The 20,618-nt window shown below is 34.2% G+C and overlaps 1 protein-coding gene across 1 annotated transcript in view; it reads left to right on the forward strand.

The window, feature by feature from the left end:
- WDR11 (WD repeat domain 11) overlaps nt 1–20,618 on the forward strand; it is a 45,349-nt gene that overhangs the window by 13,597 nt on the left and 11,134 nt on the right. Inside the window, exons 7-19 of the mRNA XM_034436348.3 lie at nt 289–406; nt 939–1,134; nt 2,724–2,827; nt 4,900–5,070; nt 7,245–7,329; nt 11,131–11,237; nt 12,972–13,047; nt 14,940–15,048; nt 15,267–15,391; nt 15,936–16,083; nt 16,993–17,099; nt 17,808–17,922; nt 18,620–18,791. Coding sequence (XP_034292239.1) covers nt 289–406; nt 939–1,134; nt 2,724–2,827; nt 4,900–5,070; nt 7,245–7,329; nt 11,131–11,237; nt 12,972–13,047; nt 14,940–15,048; nt 15,267–15,391; nt 15,936–16,083; nt 16,993–17,099; nt 17,808–17,922; nt 18,620–18,791 — 1,633 coding nt within the window. The remainder of the gene's footprint in view (nt 1–288; nt 407–938; nt 1,135–2,723; nt 2,828–4,899; nt 5,071–7,244; nt 7,330–11,130; nt 11,238–12,971; nt 13,048–14,939; nt 15,049–15,266; nt 15,392–15,935; nt 16,084–16,992; nt 17,100–17,807; nt 17,923–18,619; nt 18,792–20,618) is intronic.

Below are 20,618 nucleotides of genomic sequence, written 5' to 3' on the forward strand. Positions count from 1 at the left end.
TGTTCATTCTTTATTTTCTTTTTTACAAATAACCTGTAAAAGTATTGCTTAAGGGATATATAAGGATATTTAAAACTATTGGAAAAATAGGATGGGCATTCCTTAAAGTGTAAAGTTAAGTTAAACTTCAGACTTTAAAGTGAAACTGGTGAGCTATAGGTGAGGTTTAGGATAGCCTGGTCCATTCAGTTTCAAGAGCCAGTGTAGAAACACTTCATACAACTATGACAATTCCTACTCATTTATGTCCATTAAATTTATATTTAATTTTTTAATACCTTTGTCTAGGTAATTCCTTGTTGCCAGCGTGATGGATTGTTCTGCCTACATGAAAATGGCTGTATAACTCTGAGAGTTCGCAGATCTACCACTAATTTAAGTGCTGTACCAAATGAAGAGTCAGCAGGTAAGTTACCACTCATATGCCTTGCATCAGAAACTAGGAATTTATGTTTTTAATTGACATTTGGTTTCACTGTTATTCAGATTACATGATTGTTTAGATTGCAGCTGAAATTAAAAATTAGTACAATTTTAGTGTGATGATATTTCATTATTTAATACAAATAACATGCTGATAATCCAATATAATAAAGCTTTGTATGAATACAGATACAGAAATAGATCCACAGTAATCAAAGGGCACAATGCTGCAATATATATGCTGCAATAATGTACATTGTATGCTCCTATATCTAAGTCTCTAGCAACCATTTACTGAGTCTTTCATTATGTTCAGTTATTCTCCATAATATGGTGTATGGTAAATTAACTTCCTCTGCTAGAAAATATCCAACCTCTGACATCAATATTACAAAATAGTTTGAATTCATGTTATGTTAATGTGATAGTGAAAAACAAAAGACTAACATGAATGCATTTAATTCTAAGGACTGGTAGCCACAAATGCTTGGTATCTTACATTTTAACATTTACAGATCCTGACCCCATTCAGGAACTCATCTATGACTTACGAAGCCAGTGTGACGCCATTAGGGTTACCAAGACAGTTCGCCCATTTAGTATGGTGAGCTGTCCAGTGAATGAAAATTCTGTAGCTCTTATAGTCAGTGATGGAAGAGTAATGATATGGGAGCTGAAATCCACCATTTCAAGCCAAGGTATACGTACCAGGTAACTTGGTGCCATTTTTATCACAGTATATACATGTATATAGGGAATGCTTGAGAATAATTATTACATTGTATTTCTGGTATTAGAAGAACTGATGACAGATGGACTAAGGCTGTCGTAGAATGGTTCCTACTTGATAAAAAAGTGTCCGTGAAAGAGACTTAAACAAGATGGATCGATGATGTTAGCAAGTATTGTGGACCCAATTGGCAAAAGAATACTCAAGACCATATGGGTTAGAAACATGCAGAAGAGGTCTTCATATTGCAGTGGATAGACAATGCTAAAGCGATGATGATGATGATGTTTATGATGATGTTTTCTGGCATAAATAACCAAAATCATAGCCTGTTTGTGGTACACCTTTCTAGAGCCAGAAAGTATGAAGGTTAATACAAATGCAATCTTCAAAAAGTAATATGAACCATAGTTTGCAGCTAACAACCACATGAACCACATGATAAAACTTGCATGTGATTTATATGGATTGCAGCTGTACCAAGGTTAATAGTTTCATTGCCACTTTATGCTACATTAATCCCAGTACTTTATTCTTTAAGGAACCATGCATGTTATGGATAAAGATGGTCATTGTTCTAAATGTTTGCCTTCCCATTTTCCCAATGCAGAGCTGCTCAAGCCTGTTTCTCTTTGTCCTTCAACTTCAGGAAAATTCTTAATACTTGAAGCAGAAATTTTTGCTATATTAGGTTTTAGATTGTGTCAGATGACAGGCACTTGGATCCAACTAACATAAGAAACATTAAGCAAGTCGTATAAAGAAAGCCATTGGCAGCATTTTGGACTTGGTTTGCTGCATGCTGAGAATCTATGTAGTCATTAAGAGCCAACAGCAACTTGATAGCATGTAATCAATCAATCAATCATTCAATGCTGAGCTTGCTACCCAAATCTAATAAATTATTAATAAAGCAAACTGTAAATTTTGCCAAAAATTCTGTAATTTCTATGATTGTGGGCAGAACTTTTAGAGTAATCTTCTTTTATATAACTAGTCATCAAAAGAAAGTGAATTGGTTTAATAAGCTGGTAGCTTCTGCCATATCCTAGCAATATATTGTTTTAGCCAGCACAAATTAAATTCAATGCATTAGAAAGGAATTAACATGTTTATGTATCTGCAAATTTATGAAGTAAATATATTAAATGGCAACATTTATCAAATTTCACTGGATTTTGTTTACCTCCTCAATATATTTCACTGTTGACAGATAATTAACACTTGCTAAAACACTCATGTTGGAGTAGATAATACTTAAAATATTATACATGAATTTTGGTTAACAGTTCTTGAAAATTAATTACTTTATCCCTAACATGAATAATAGTAATAGAGATACTTTTAATAGTAATACAGATACTTTTATTGGAAAATTAAAAAAAAATACATGCAGGAACTGTTAGAGAAGAGATTAAATCTGTTGTCTAAAACTTTCATTGTAACAAGTGAAAATCAAGGTTACTTCATTCTGTTTACCAATCCTCATACAATTTCATTTGGGTTCTATTTGTTAGTTATACTAGAAGATAATTCAGTACATGCTGAAGTTTTCTTGTTGCTATTTTAGCCATTCCAACATATCACCCTTGTATTCACCTATCTCATTTTGTGGGATTCCTGTTGGGACCTTGCAGAATAAGCTTCCAGATCTGTCACTGGATAATATGATAAGTAAGTATATAAGTATAAGTTTATCAACTTCTGGAGGAAAACAAATATAGAACAATGAATAAATAGCTTATACACATGAATATGTGTGCATACCATTAACTTTTCTCACAAATAAAAAAATATTGAAAGTATTATTTTTTTTAAATCAACAATGCACAACTTTTCTTAAAAGACAGTAGCTATACTTCTACAGTATGTTTCATGATTTGATTGTGAAGTATGATTGAATAGTTAACTATGTAATGCATGAACTAAGTATTTATTACTTTTCTTAATTACTAATTACTAAGCTGATTTACTTTAGTCATTAAAGCATTACATACCTTGATGAATGGCAGGGTATACTCTTCTATATATAGAAATAAACATTTCTATATACTGCATATTTAAAAAAAACTTGATACCTTGTACTTCCCAGATGGAATATTTCAATTATTATTAATCATAATTACAAAGGCTTTTGTTGCACCTTTCATTGCAACAATGAATGGATAAAGTCCAGAAGGGCAAATGCAAGAAATGTTACAACCGGATGATAGAAATGCCCATACATAAATATTCAGAATGATAAATCTACAAAAACTTCATTCCAGTAAATATTTTCTTACATTTAAGTGTCAAGACTTTTGAAAGGTATTGCTTCTCTTGCATTTTCTAAGGAATTTCTGTGTTTCTTCTCTCAATTATATTCAGGTGTCTTTCCCTTTCATTCTTTAATAACAAATGTTGGGTCATGGCAATAAAATAAAAAGATGTGAGAGAATTATTAGTTGGATATATTCAAGGTTAAATTATTAGGAAATGAAACATGAATTATACTGTGAGTGATTTTGATTAAACACGTGCATTGTTAAATAAACAAATGCACAATTCTCGCAAATTAATTCAGGTTCTTAGATAACGCTAATATATAGTTCTTAGATAATGCTAATATGAGCCATGGTGGCACAGTGATTAGAGTATAGTACTGCAGGCTACTGCTGCTGACTGCTGATTGCCAGCAGTTTGGCAGTTCAAGCCCCACCGGCTCAAGGTTGGCTCAGGCTTCTATCCATCCGAGATCAGTAAAATGAGACCCAGATTGTTGGGGGCAACATGCTGACTCTGTAAACCGCTTAGAGACGGCTGTAAAAGCACTGAAGCGGTATATAAATCTAAGTGCTATTGCTATATAAAACTAACCTTTCAGTTCAAGTGGATTCATCCTTGTTGAATGCAGAAGCAATTATCTATTAAAACCATTACTGTAATGGAAATATTTTTTCTGTGTGTGTGTGTGTGTGTGTATACATACACATATACATACACACACACACCGTGTTTCCCTGAAAATAAGACTGTATCTTATATTAATTTTTGCTCCAAAAGATGCATTAAGGCTTATTTTCCAGTTAGGTCTTATTTTGGGGGAAATGCGGTGCTAAATGCATCCTTTTGGCTGATGATCTTAACTGGGGCTCAGGGTGGATTTGATTTAAATCAAGTTGATTTAAATCATTTAAATCACTACTAAAAAGGCTTGATTTAAATCAAGTTGATTTAAATCATAATTTTTAAAAAGCAACTGTCATCTCTGTCCCACAGTGTCTCCTCCTCTGACCTGCTGTTGACTCACTGACAGTCCCAATATTGCAGAATATACAGCCTCATGCTACATAACTAAGCTCCATTTCATGCTAAATACACTAAATTATTAATGTATCTTAAATAGAAAACTATCTTTAGATAGATTTTTGCTCCAAAAGCATTTTATTAAAATAAATTTGATAAAAATCAAAAAAATCTGATTAAATAAAAAAAATCCAATTAAAAAAATCCAATTTAAATAAAAATCCAGGTTTTTATTTATTTTTTAATCAATTTTTATCCACCCTACTGGGGCTTATGGTAGGGCTTATATTACGAGCATCTGAAAAAAATCATGCCATGGCATATTTTCCAGTTGGGTCTTATTTTCAGAGAAATATAGTAGGTATGTATGTATATATGTATTACTTGCACATGCACACACATGCACACAAAGTTGCCAGAATGCCAGAAACAACTTCTTTGTTTTCTGTTCTACAATAAAGGTGCACTGTCTACCGAAGATCAAGCAAAATGTTATTGTTTGCAAGAAGTGCATTTGAAGTTCATTTTAACAGGACTCCTTTCAGGACTTCCTTTGCCTCCATTTGCTATTCGCATGTGTCCACCTCTTACCACCAAAAATATTAAGCAATATCAGCCCCTGCTTGCTGTGGGTAAGTATTTTTTTAAGCAGTAAAGTTCAGTGTATTGTTCAGTTTGACTATGAAAGACCCTGTTTCCCCCAAAATAAGACATCCCCTGATAATAAGCCCAATCAGGCTTTTGAGCGCATGGCAATAAGGCCAAGCATTTATTTCAGGGTTCAAAAAATATAAAACAGGGTCTTATTTTCAGGGAAACACGGTATTAGCTTTGCGTAATAAACTCAGTGCAGTTTCAGAAAATATTTCAAAAAAAATAGAAAATAGCATGTCACTAAACTGCTGTAATACTAATTTTTAACGTAAACCGCTGCTTTCAACATTTCATTAAAATATAATCTTACTTCCTCTTGATTGTAGGTTTATCTGTCTCATATTTTAGAAATTGCAATTGCTAACATATTTTTCAGACTATAAGCCACTAAAAATGTAATGTTCTAAAATGAATCTGACCAATTATCTCTTTAATTTTTGCTATAAAACACTGCTGCAGAAAGATGTGCTTATGTTTGGCTATATTTTCCTAAACAATATTATTTGTCACCCAATAAGAATTCTCTAGGTCACATATAAAAATACTTACATATTATAGAATTGTTGTCATAGATAAAATTTTATATAATTGAACAAATACTTAAAATTCAAATGCCTAAGAAGAATTCTATAGACACTAAAAACCAGTATAACAATTTATAAAGTAATATAATTTAAGAGAACTGTGAACATCCATCAAGAGCATGTAGGGCAAATAGGAAGCAAGAATATTGGGTAATAAGAAAGAAGAGAAGTCTGGATAGTGGACATTGCAGTATCTGAACACACCAGAATAGAACTGGAGAAAATTGCAAAATACAAATACCTCCAAATAGAAGTGTAATGACTTTCACCAAAAAGCAAAGATAATACCAATAGTAATAGGTACCTTGAGTGCAATTCCAAAACATATCGAACACCACTTGAATATATGACATTGACAAAATCACTATCAGTCAATTGCAAAAGGCAGCTTTACTTGAAATAGCTTACATCCTGAGATGATACCTCTAACACCAAAGAACGATATCTGCCTATCCCAGGACCTTGGAAGGACTCAATAAATGGATAAAAATGCCAAATGCAGTCTAAACAACTGGCTGTGAAAAGATTGGCTAGGTGGATAAAAATGCCAAATCTATCTAAAATCTGTCTGACTGCGTGAAGAACCATAATAATAATTCAAACGAAATCTGCCTCTCCCAGGTCCTTGGGAAGGACTTGACAGGTGAATTAAAATGCCAGTTAGATACAGATTAACAGAGTTGGAAGTTAGTCCAAACCCCCACCCAAGCAAGACCCTACATCATTTTTGACAGATGGCAGTCCTATCTCTTCTTGAAAGCCTCCAGTGATGAAGCTCCCACAACATCTGAAGGCAAGTTGTTCCATTGGTTGATTGCTCTCACTGTCAGAAAATTTATCCTTATTTCCAGGTTGAATCTCTCCTTGTTCAGTTTCCATCCATTATTATTTGTCTGGTCCAATCCAATCCAAACATCTGGATGATTGCAACAAATCATAATAAATAAGATAAAATATAAGATGCGATATAAAAATTTGATTGCAGAACAAACTATAATTAAAAACATCAACAACAATAATAATTAATGCTAGGTGAAATTCTCTGGTGTGCCACTTCAGAATTCAGAGTCAGTACTAAACAGGTTTATTTAAAGCTGTATGATGAGGAGCTGATTATCTTCCCAGTATTACCATCTGATTCCTATGATCCCTATCCATGGACCCATACAATGAAGTTTCTTCTTACACAGGTTAAAGAAAACATTTACTCTGATTACTCTGTAATAGTGTGTCAGAAAGTTCAATACCCACCAATTGCCTTGAATAAACTATTCATCTTCCTGGAAAAATAGACTGTCTTTATCTTTGAATACTTTCTTGATCCTTGATTAAGTAGAAATTTTGAGTGTTAAGGATGTCTCTTTCCTCAGCAGCCATCCATATAGAGGGTTTACATCAACTTTGTAAACTGACATTGCTAATTTGCTATGGATAATAGCCTACATGTTCATTATTGCTGTAGAAGAATCAGGAAAATTAATTCAACAGGCTCATTTTTATTTGCAAAGTAATAATAATTTAAATATAAATTGTTATTTTTATATATAATGAAAAATGATTCTTTGCAGGAACAAGCAATGGGTCGGTCTTGGTGTATAATCTTACTAGCGGATACCTATATAAAGAATTAAGCATTCATTCCTGTGAAGTCAAGTGAGTTACTTTTAATTGTTGGTCCTAGAAGCGGTTTGGGGAAAAAAATAAAATATTAAACGCAAACATTTGACTACTTCTGAGATGATATTCCTTTGGTAAAATAATGTTACTTCCATAAATAGAATCATGATAGATTGGTTGTAAATATGGTTTTGCATAATAAATATTTGAATTGGTAACTACTATGCATACCTGAACACAAAAAATTGCTTTTTTTAGTACATTGCAATATAGACAGACCTGCCTGGTTCAAATAAGATTCAAACCATTTATGAGAAGGAGTTTTTTAAGTTGTTCCTTGTAAAAAAAAAAAAAAAATTCTTGTTCCCAATAGCTAGCAGAAGTTGGGATCATGAATACAGTATCACTTGGGAGAAAAAGATTGCTTAACGTAGCCCTGTGTTTGTTTGCTTAAAATCATTCTGTTTTTCCTGTAGGACAAAATAGAGGGTTTTTTTCATTTAAAAGGATAGATCAGGACTATCCATCAAACTGACAAACTGAGATAACTTTTTAGTTCTGTTTGAGGTTTTTGAGACAATAAGAATAAATGTTACAACTTAAATAAGATTTGAATTTTTCCTTCCTGCTTTCCATCCTTCCTAATCCTTTCTTGATTTGTGCATTAATTGTACTGTGCAAAATCTTACTGCATGTTTCTGCTCCTGGAGGTTTTTCTGGCTGGAGACCAATGTCAGATAAGCAGCCTAAAGCCATGCAAAATTATTTAAATCACTTTTTCCCCTAGTGAATTGCTTATCTGATTTGGGATTCACCATAATCTTTCAGTTTTATATTATTTTATAAACATGACAGTGATAAATATTGTTTTGGACATCTGTACCTGTGCAGAGATATTGCAGTTTGTTCCAACATTTTTAAAGCTTTAAGTATGTCTGAAAGCATTTAATCTAATACATGACACTTATGTAGCACGTGGCAAACCAAATCAGAGTTTGCCTTATTTAAGTACTAAAGATGACAAAAGTGCAAGAAGTAGATGAAAACTTAATATGTACTTTGTTGCCAAGAACATATAGACGATTCCTATGTACTGTATCAATGGTGGTTGCTACCGGTTCACACCGAATCGGGCGAACCGGTGGCAGCAGCGAGAGGCTCCCCCACCCAGAAGTGCTGCACGCATGCGCGCATGTGCACGAGCAAACCAGTAGCGATAGGATTTGGAACATGCCGCTGTACTGTATGTACCTCATATTTTAACTAGTGAGTCCTTTGTGAACTCAGGGCTAAGAAGGGGGAAAGAAAGGACTAGAACACAACTTCTCTAACAGCCCATATCCAGATAAGCAGAGATTAACACCAGACAAAACTATCAGGCAGAAAACAATTCCCTAATCAAGAAACTGCCAAAGTGAAAACAATATCCTCACCAAAACTGACAGAGTAAGCTACATAAACAGGGAATAAATTACACACTTATTCTCACTGATGATATTACCTAGCTGGGTGATGAAACAACCAAGCTCAGAAATAAACATATATAGACAATTTGCATTGCTCATAGAGGTCACTGGGGAAAGTAGCCATTCTGTGTTGCTTTTAAGTTTTACATAATTTGTTCTCTGCTATCTTCTAATTGTTACTGGCATTGCATATTGGATAGTCAAATGCTGTTTGCAGCATCCCACAGTCACATGTTTTGGTTTTTAACGTTTTTGTCTGTTTCTTGTATTATGGTTTCTGGCAAAAATGCCCATTTAATAAAACAGATTCGCTGAATGATTACCATGTTTACTTAACAACCATTGCATCTGCTTAGTGATTGCAGCAAAAACTAGTAAAATCAGGGATTGTCATGTGGTGATCCAGTTAACAACTGCAAGGACTTACAACTGTGATTCCAGGTTCAATTACTGTCTTAGTTTGAGGACCATCTTTACTAAAATGACTTAGCAGTTTTGGACTGCTGGATGAATATAACAAAGGAATTTGATTTCTTCATTGTTTCTTTACAGCAGCTAGAAAGGAACTCATGAAATAGATTGCCTTGAATTATTCAGAGATTTTAAAGCTCGGGGACTCCATATTTCTGTTCTATAAATCCACTGCAAAGGCTATTAATAAAGTTCACGAGTGTTACATTTTAAGCACAGAGTTGTAATCTATAAAACAAATGTAGCGTGACCCTTAATTGCATTAAATGTCAGTTTTTATGCCAGTGTACTTGAAATTTGGAGATTGAAAATTGACTACTTCCGAACACTTCCAATATAACTGGAATACTTACCGTGATACAAAGCTTCAAATTTAGTTTTTGCATTCTCCATTTATATGAAAATACAGATTTGTGTTCAGTGGTACATGCTGCATGTATAGCTTTTAATCAAATTAAATCTATAGGCCTGTGAAAAAAAGGGTATGAACAACAGAGCTAGAAAATACCGAGCTTGCTGAATATTGTTACCTTCAGGAGATCTTGAATAACTTTGCAGATACATTTTTTAATTTACTAGAAATACTACTAGAAATAGTCGTTTTTTTTCCAAAATTGTACATGAATTACAACATTTATTTTTGCAAGAAAATTATACATATGCAAATAAAAGTTTGCTTCCATCCACGTATTCCATGTATTTATCTGTAGATTTATATTATTGAGACTTCTTATTTTAATGGAAAATATATACAACAGTGCCGAATGTAAAGTAACATTAATAATCCTTGCCTTATATCTTCTTATAATACTATATTCTTTAAATTATTGCTAAGTTAGCTGCTGTGTTACTGCTAGTAATAATGCAGCTTATTTAAAGGAAACTGGTGTACCGTATTTTTCGGAGTATAAAACACACTGGACTATAAGACGCAACTACCTTTTTTTGGTGACGAAAACAAGAAAAAGAAATCTCCTTCTGCCTCTGCCTCTGAGCAATCTTGCCTTGTTACAGCAAACAGCCATCTGCTTTACTTTCATTTTCGTTTTCAGCATAGTTTGATTAGCACAAGGGGGGGAAAAGATCTGCTCTAGCAATTTTCTTCCTTGCAGCAAGCAGCAGAGGTCTGCGCAAAACAGCTGAGAGCAAAACAGTTGAGAGTCGGGAAACCGATCCAATCAACTTGTGCTAATTAGGCTGTGCTGAAGCTGAAAGGAGTTGTTTTTTCTTGCTGTTTGCTGCAAGGAGGTAACTGCTGAGAGGCAGAGGCCAAAGGGTAGGGGCCAGTGGGTGGGCGGGGCTACATTCGGTGTATAAGATGCACCTAAATTTTCACCCCCTTTTAGGGGGCGAAAAGGTGCATCTTATAGTCTGAAAAATACGGTAATTATTCAGTATCAACCCAGTGGTTTTACAACATTTTTTAATATTCTCTGTTTTCAATTTATACAGAACAACTTTAAAGTAATGGGAGTTCTTTTTTTTACCTGAAATTTTGAATTAATTTTTAATAACCTTTTTAAACTGTTAAAAATAATCTGTATTACTGTTATTCATAACTTTTCTATATACCGTGTTTTCCCGAAAATAAGACCCTGTCTTATATTTTTTTGAATCCTGAAATAAGTGCTTGCCCTTATTGCCATGTGCTCAAAAGCCCGATTGGGCTTATTATCAGGGGATGTCTTATTTTGGGGAAAATAGGGTATTAATATTTTTGTATGGTGAATCCATGGAATGGTAAGATTTTTTTTTCATTTCAAGGGAAACATTGAATGTTGTATATTTACTCTTCCCTCCAATGCATATTGAGTATTTTTGCTCCTTGTCCCATAAAATTATACTATTTCCTATACTTCGAAATGCTTGTATAATATACTTCAATATTATTCCTTGATAGGGGTATTGAATGGACAGGCTTGAATGGCTTCCTTTCATTTGCTACATCTACACCTAATAATTTGGGATTAGTGAGAAACGAATTGCAAATGGTTGATCTTCCCACAGGTAAATTCTTTGCACAATATAATATTTGATGATAAGATAGAGGAATGTAGCTGTGCAGAGTGGATTTGTACTGAATTCTGTCTGATGGATTTAAAACTTTACAATGGCAGAAATAGATGAATGGCTAACGCATTTTAAAAAACAGAGTAAAAATTTTAGATAACTAAAGCTCAGCAAGTTCAATATATTTTAAATTCATATTTTTTCTTCAAGACATAAATTGGAAGATTTTGCCATTATCTGTAAAACTGTTGAACACTGTTTACGTGAAAAGCTTTTTGGCTTCCTTTGAGAATACACATTCAAAACTAATATTAAAATCTTGCTAGTTCAGTACTTCTTATACTTAAATGTATTGTTACAACATTATTATATTATTTAATACCCAATTCTTCTTTGTACATATTAGCATTGATGCTGAAGCTTCTGCTCAGCTGGTAATAGTGGGAGATATAAAGATGTTTCCATATGTGGATGCACATATGGAAATGCATAATTGCTTGGACCTTACAGTAGAAAGATCAATGATTTAACTTTGAAATGTTGGTTTGTTCAGTGCATTCACCACTTGTCTTTGTGTCTAATTAGGATTCAGACCTTGATCTTATGCTTAAATGTTGTGACTTTTACATTATTGCACAATGGTTTTCATATACTATTAGCTTGGCCCTACATTGGTATGGTTCCTTTCATTTTTATTTTTTTTTAAGAAGCAAGAAGCAAATACTAAGAAATGTCACATTATATTCAGCAAAGTATTCAAATGGATTAAGTTTTAAATTCATTTGGATGAGTTTTAAATTTATTTGGCTGGAATTTAATTTTTATCCATAGTCTGTAACTGCTGTGTTGTATGTTAATCTCACTAATTAGAGAAAACTGCTACCACCAGAAAGTACAGTTTTAGAAACGTGATGAAATAGAAACTGACATATTTTCTGATAGATCTGTTCCACAATATTTCAAACACAGTTTTATATTATGTATATTTTATATTATGTAATACTGGTGGAAAAGAAAGATGGACACAAAAATTCTAATTTAGTATATCCATTTTCTCATAAATAAGCATGGGAGAACCATACAGTTATCGGTATATGAACTAGTGGCTATTAATATCAAATTATCTGCAGAACATTCTGAAAGAAGTGATTGAAACTCATTGTAAATTGGGATATATAGATATCAGTGAGAGCAAGTGGTTGCTCTTCAGTATGATGAATGTAATGGGTGCAGCAACATTTACGTGAAGAGAACCTCTGCTAGCTGTCTGGGTTACCTTTAGATCATAACATAACTTTTTGCAGAAATTATTATGTCATGAATCTGTAACAAAAGTAGCTTGTGTGAATAAGACACTTAAGAAACTTTCAGTACTGGGAACTGATTGATTCAATACAATTAGAATAGAGTTGGGAGGAACCTTGGAGGTCTTCTATTCCATCTATCTGCGCAAGCTGGAGACCCTGTCCACCTGTCTGGACTGAACAGATAGGATTAGTCCAAGATCACAGAGAAAGTGTTTGCATTTACTATAATTTACACTGAGCTTTTAAAATTGGGGGGGGGGGAAAATTGGGGGTTATTTATAATACAGAAAACAATGTTATGGAACTTGGAAACTAATGTTAAGAAGGGAAAATGTAATGGAATTAAAATAAGAATTTGAAAGATCAGCCACAACAGGTTTGCTTGTGTTGGATAGTTTACATATGTTGTGCATAATCTTCCTAGGTAGGAGTATTGCCTTTCGTGGCGAGCGAGGAAATGATGAACCAACAATTGAAATGATAAAGGTGTCCCATTTGAAGTAAGCAAGTCTCTGTAGTGGGTTATGTAAGATTCCTTTAGAAAGTTACTCTAATTATTTATATGTTTATATAGAATCTATTGTTTAACCTTCTGAATGGATTTATTTCAAGCAAATAAATTTGAATGTTCAAGTGAAAAACTGGTGCATATAATAGTGCTGTCTATCATTCAGATACTGAGTAGTTTGTTGGTGAAAAGCATATAAAATTAATCTTATTCTTCTATTCCCCTTTCTTTAGAACAGGGGTGTCAAACCCGCGGCCCATGCGCCAGATGCGTCACGCACTGGCCACGCCCACTCCTGTTTTAGCAAAGGCGGGAAAAGTCACAATATATCATGTGACAATGTGATGATGCAAGTTTGACACCCCTGCTTTAGAACCATTTCCTACTGCTTTCTGCAATAATATGACACTAAAAATATTCTGTTTCAAAGTACTGTATTTTTCAGAGTATAAGACACACTTTTTTCCCTCCTAAAAGAGGCTGAAAATTATACTTATATTCTGAATGTAACCCCGCCCACCCACCGGCGCCCACCCTTTGGCCTTCACGCATCCTCTTCCTGGCTGCAGAGGTTGCCACTGACAATTACTTGTGTTTTTGGGCTCCACGCCAGAGGTGGGTTCCAGCAGGTTCTGACCAGTTCTGGAGAACCGGTAGCGAAAATTTTGAGTAGTTTGGAGAACCGGTAGTAAAAATTCTGACTGGCCCCGCCCCCATCTATTCTCTGCCTCCCAAGTCCCAGCTGATCGGGAGGAAATGGGCATTTTGCAATAACCTTCCCCTGGATTGAGGAAGAAATGGGGATTTTGCAGTATCCTTCCTCTGCCACGCCCACCAAGCCATGCCATGCCCACCAAGCCACACCCACAGAACTGGTAGTAAAATTTTTTGAAACCCACCACTGCTCCATGCATCGCGCCTCCAAATATTCCGTTTGAGAATCCTTCAAGGCTGCGAGGATCGCCAAAGCACATCGCTGCTGATTGCCACCTGAAAACGCAACGCATTTGGGGGCTGAAAACATGACACACAGTGCCCAAAATGGCTATCCAGAATAGCTGCTGCCTTCTCTTACCCCTTTCGCGCTTTGCCTGCTTTAGTCACTGGAGCTCCCTCCAACGATCAGCTGTGCTTTTGAAACTGTTTTTCAGCCCCAAGGCAAGCGAAGCGATCTTCTGTGCTTTGCCTGCTTTTCTAATTGCTGCTCCCTCTGATGATCAGCTGTGCTTTAGAAGCTGTTTTTTAGCCCCAACCAGCCCCAACCTCAAAACCAGCAAGCAAACGAATGTGCTGAAGCTGACCAGACTAAGGATGCTAGCCAGATGAATATCTGGTAGGCAGAATTTTTCTTTCCTATTTTTCTCCTAAAAACTAAGATGTGTATTATACTCCAGTTCGTCTTATACTCTGAAAAATACAGTAATACTAGAATTTATCCAGAGATAAATCCAGCCTTGTTTTCTTCATTTCCCATGTTAACATGTATTAGATGTTAGGATTTTGTAAATTGTTTTTCATAAATGCTATGTTATTGTTAATTTCATCTCTTTAAAGAAGTAAATTTAAGCTTCTTTCGGCCTTTATCAGCAGAGTCATAGGGTTTAGTTATTAGGAGCAATGTTGTGATGGTAAATTGTTTATCTTAATTACCTTACAACCCACTTAAAACCAACTCTGGGCACTAATAATCAAAAATTATTAGAATTATTTATATAAGAATATAAATATATATACAAATTATATTTAAATAATATATAAGTCATTTATATAAAGCCCTTAAATAGATATTCTAGGACAGTAAATAAAACAAGATGAAGTACAATCATATTTGCTATGAAATTTTCTTATGTGTTTTTAACCTTGGGTTTTTTTCCCCAATTTTAGGCAGTATTTGGCAGTTGTTTTCAAAGATAAGCCTTTGGAATTATGGGATATCAGGACATGTACGCTTCTCAGAGAAATGACTAAAAACTTCCCTACTATTACTGCTTTGGTAAGATAGAAATTTTATCTAGCTTCATATATAAGATATATATATATTTTAAAATCCATTTGGATAAATACATACATTATTTTCTTTTTTGAATTCAGATTATTAGAAAAACTGCAGTAGTGACTTGTATAGTATTCTTTTTTTTTTTTTTATCCAGATACATTTGAGTGAGATTTGTATTGATAAAACTTTAGATGTTCTGGGTTTTCTTCTCTTAGGAATGGTCTCCTTCTCATAATCTGAAGAGTTTAAGAAAGAAGCAACTTGCAGCCCGTGAGGCGATGGCGAGGCAAACAGTGGTATCAGATACAGAGCAGAGCAGTCTGGAATCTTCAATGATCAGGTATAAATACCAGTCTAAATGAAAATTCATATTAAGTATTTGTTAGAGAGGTCATTTGTCCAAGATTATTCTCCATTAGCATTTCTAGCATTTCACTAGTTCTGGACTATGAAAATAAAAAGTTTAGCTGGACTTCAATTTAAACCAGCTATCAACCTGATAATGTTGAAGCATTTGGACAGCAACAGAAAGAATTAAATGTTAAAATGTGTTGTACAGTGCTGCAGTAAAATACATCCTTTGTTTATTTCATATAAAGGGACAATTTAATATTGAAATACAATTTTATCAATCCACTTTTTTAAAAAAAAAATTACAGATTGTATTTGATATATTTTTACTTATTTCTTTCAAATAAATATGCTGCCTATCTTACACATGATAGTCCTAGGTGGCTTACAGCAATAGTAATATATATTTATGATAAATTACTTAATACATGATTACTTTCCTGTGATGTATATTTTAAGCATTTGTGCATATGCACCCATATCATATTACTGATCTAGACTAAATAAAACATTAACTGCTTTCTCTTTTAAAGCTTGTTGCAGGAAGCAGAGTGTAAATCTGAATTAAGTCAGAACATTTCTGCTCGGGAGCACTTTGTTTTTACAGATACTGATGGACAAGTTTATCACTTGACAGTGGAAGGGAATTCTGTCAAAGACAGTGCGAGAATTCCTCCTGATGTAAGTTCATTGCTGAATGTCTGTTTTCAATAGTTATAGATTTAAAAAGTTTGAAGTAGATGTAATGAAAGTTCCTACTTTCTTTACCTTTTGTCTACCTATTGATGAAAGAGAAAATAATTCAGCCTTCCATGAATTTGTTTTAGTTTGCCCATTATAGTCATGCTACAGAGTGCAGCTTCAAATCCCGTTACAAGATCTTGAAAGTAAATCTGAATTTTTGCTCTAAGTAATCCAGAAAGGTTTCATCATTGGGCAATCTGATACTGTGGGTACATTCACTTTATTACATCAGTTACACTTATTTTGTCAATTCCAAGTAGGTTATCTGCTGGAAAGCTGATTGTTTGGGTTCAAGACCCAAGCGCCATGCAGTGGGGTGAGCTCCTGTTCCTGCCCCAGCTTCTGCCCACCTAGCAGTTTGAAAGCATGCAAATGCGAGTAGATAAATAGGTACCACTTCGGTCGGAAAGTAACAGCACTCCTTGTACCTTTGGCCTATAATCATGCTGGCCACATGACCACAGAAAATTTCTTCGGACAACTCTGGCTCCCTCAGCCAAGAAATGGAGATGAGCACTGCACCCTAGAATTGGACACGAATAGAATTGGACACGAATAGACAAGGAAAGCTTTACCTTTAGAATCTCACTACAATTCTCTAACATGTATTTGTGTTGTATCAAATGCATCTGAGATTCATAGATAATATTTATCTTGAATTACTGCCTCATGCTATTCTTAAAAGTGCAATTGCTTGTCTATACGTCCCCCCTGGTCACGTATATTAATAAATGGATTAAAATTCCATTGTTGGGATTAAATAATGTTACTACCTCCTCTAAGTTTATGTATATTTCAAATTACTATTTTGCTGATTTTTAATCTTTGCTTTTTAAATTTTTATAGGGAAGTATGGGCAGTATTACATGCATTGCCTGGAAAGGTGATACCTTAGTTCTGGGAGATGTTGATGGCAATTTGAACTTCTGGGATTTAAAAGCTAGGGTATCCAGGTAATTTGCTTAAAATTCTATAAACGCAAAATCATAAATGATTTGTATCTTGTGACTGACTTCTTGATGGTGATCTACATAGTACAAGTCTGCTCAACTTAACAACAATTTTTTATTGTTAATTCAAAGATACAACGATACTAAAAAAAACCCTAATGACCAGTCCTCCCACTTATGAACAGCAAGGCATCCCCACATTCATGTAATCACGAATTGTGTAATCTGGTTTGGCAACTGGCATATATTTATGATTATTGCAGCATTCTAGAGTCATGTCGTCCCATTAGCAACCTTCTCAGCTAGCTTCTGACAAGCAAAATCAATGGGAGATTAATCAGTTATACCCATCTAGATGGTGCGGATTATAATATAACAGTAACAGAGTTGGAAGGGACCTGGGAGGTCATCTAGTCCTGCAGGGAACTTATATTAGGGATTCAAACTGCCGAACTGCCGACCTTTCTGATCAACAAGCTCAGCGTCTTAGCCACTGAGCCACCTAATTGTTAAAGTCAAAGCCTGTGCATTTTACAGCCTTTTGGGCCATGTCCATCCTTTTGGGTATCCCTGTCTGGCCTGCAATAGCAGTGGTGGGAGGGGGATCCCTCCATAACAGTCCCAGTTTCTTATATGGCCCCTTGGAAAAATGAATTGCCCACCTCTGATTTAAGCAATTTTCCCATCTGTTCCTTGTTCATCTTCTGCCAGGGGCATTCCCACCCACCGAGGCTGGGTGAGGAAGATACGCTTTGCTCCTGGGAAAGGAAACCAAAAGCTGATAGCAATATACAATGATGGGGCTGAGGTTTGGGATACAAAGGAGGTAAGATATCAACTCGGCTGATTTTTGTTCTATATAGTAAAAATAATTTTTAATTAACTAAAAGACATAGATGTCACTTAGACAATTAAGGCCTTCTTTAATTCAACAAACCTCTTGATTGCATGTAGAAATAAAATTAGAGATAGTATATTAATATTCAAGTTATTATAACATTCTTTCCAGTGGATAAAGTGCTGGAGACACAAATTCAGTCCGCAATTAAAGGGTTGTTAGGGAGAAAAATAAAATGAATCAATGTAAGCTTCTTTGGACTCCTGCAGAATAAACCAATGAACTCAATCAAAAATCATATATTATTTATTTAGAATATGGCATTTGCAGATATATTAACATATATGTATGTATGTATGTATGTATGTATGTATGTTATATATCTTAAAAAAGGGAATACATGAAAAAAACATCACTCTGAAATAAAAGATGTTCTTTCACTATGAAAGAAGAAATATTACAGGGTTTTTGTGATTTTTTTTAAACTCAGGAAATAGTAGATGTCTTTAAAAGGTAAGCTGAGTTATAGAGATGAAATAAATGTCCATAAATTATAAAGTAGAAATGAATACTAGTAATTAATTTGTATACAGAATAATTAGCAATCCACAAAATCCTTTTTGGTTTATGTTTACATGAAGTACCCAATAAACATTTTAAAGCTAAGATTTTCTATATCCTTTAGGTCCAGATGGTAAGCAGTTTAAGAAGTGGCAGAAATGTCAGTTTCCGTGTACTTGATGTTGACTGGTGCACATCAGATAAAGTGATCTTAGCTTCAGATGATGGTTGTATCAGAGTGCTAGAAATGACAATGAAACCTGCGTGCTTTAGAATGGATGAACAAGAATTGTCAGGTAAGGTTAAGCTCCAGTCTGCCCCCACCAACCCCACCCCTTTTTTGGGGGGAATTGCATTGTACAATATTGCTGTAGTAAAATGGGAATATTTCAGCCAGCATTGAAATGAGGCAGAGATATTTCATTTGTAGATATGGCATGAATTTCAAATTGTGGGTGTAAGAACTGGGGTGATTTTTAAACTACACTATAAGAACAATGTGGAATTGCAAAGAAAACTCAGTATTGTAGACATGGAGTACATGAATTGTAAAGCCTGTTTTTTAACTCTACTTTTAGTGCAGGAGATAATTTTTTTTAAAAAGGAAGGTCTTTTAGCCAGTCCCCAGGCTCACAAGTTAAATAAGTCATAATTTCAAAGGGTTTATTTGTTTCCAGCTCTTGCTCACAAAATATTTACTGGGGAAAAAATCATCTATTCATATGTTGAATTGGATATAAAGATCCCAATTTGCAAATGGAAAATCATGGTTTACACACTCTTGATCTTCTTTCTTTCTCTAAACTCATGGGGAACTCACAGTCTGCCTGATATTGCTATATTCCTATTCTCAGCATCCCTAGCAGCATGGCTGATCATGACAATGGATGCTGCAGGTTCAGCCCTTTCCAAGTCACAATTCTCTCTACACTGGTTGCATTCTTTGCAATACCTTGTATGCTATTCTGGAGAATCCATTAGCTTTGTAGTAAGAAAAGAAGGCTAGAAAATCTTGTGTAATTCAATGCAATCCCATATGGGATTGTGCTTCAGCTGGACAGTTAACAAAGGCATAAATTGTTGTGTACAATATACTTGGTCACAGTAAAAAAATATCCTGAATGCACAGTTGCCATCAAATTGTTTGTCTGAATCTTTGGGGAAAACTTGTGTATCGCATTTTTTTTATTTAACAAAAGCAAGGAATTATCATTCTCTAATGATAATCATTAATTTAGTAATTAATGTGTTGTTCAATACAAAAAGACGCAAAATACTTTACAAATATAAAAATAAAATTTAGAGGATTACACAGATAATAACTTCTTTTGTTTCACATCCATTACATTCAACATTTACTTCCTGGAAAATAGGTGTATAAAATGTTTTTATTCTTTATACTTCTAACTGTAATATTTTTTATCAATTCAGTCATTCATTTTTTTAATTCTCATATATAAATTACAAAAGTGTGTATAATGTTCCACTTTAAAATAAACTCTAGTTTTCTATTTAATACAGAAAGATAATATAATCTATAATTTCTGCAAAATTTTTACTTGCAATCTGTAAATCTAAAATACTGCTTTCTGCTTTTTACTCTGCCATTTGATTACCAGACTGTTGAATATATAAATTACATCTATTGTTCATAGGCTCACTCATATTCAGACATTCTAATATTAAATGTTTAATTTATTGCCAGATATTTTTGTGAAATATTAGATTATCTGTATAGGAAGGATTTTCCCTTTCCATGTGATAAAATCACTAGCACTGCTTTACCATATGACTGTATGATTGACTTTTATCTTTACTGCTGAAAAAAAACAGGTCAGGAAATCCTGTGGCTTGTAGATATGTAACCTATTTCACATCTGTCTATAATTTTGTATTAAGTTAATGGCACTGACTGCTTAACTGAAATAATAGGTTGCACTAAAAAAGAAAACATTTTATTTCAAGCTCTGAAAACAAACTCACTGATTTTCCATAATTGATGTAAAGTAATACAACCAAATGGTTTGTCTCCTGTGTTTTGATGGGGCAAAAATTGAAAGATTTAAGTATAGAAAACAATAGGAACTCCGAAATCAAACAAGAAATCATCCTTTTCCGCTTCA

Source organism: Pantherophis guttatus, chromosome 6, assembly GCF_059756535.1.
Source record: "Pantherophis guttatus breed Tessera chromosome 6, ASM5975653v1, whole genome shotgun sequence".
NCBI classification, from domain to species: Eukaryota; Metazoa; Chordata; class Lepidosauria; order Squamata; family Colubridae; genus Pantherophis; species Pantherophis guttatus.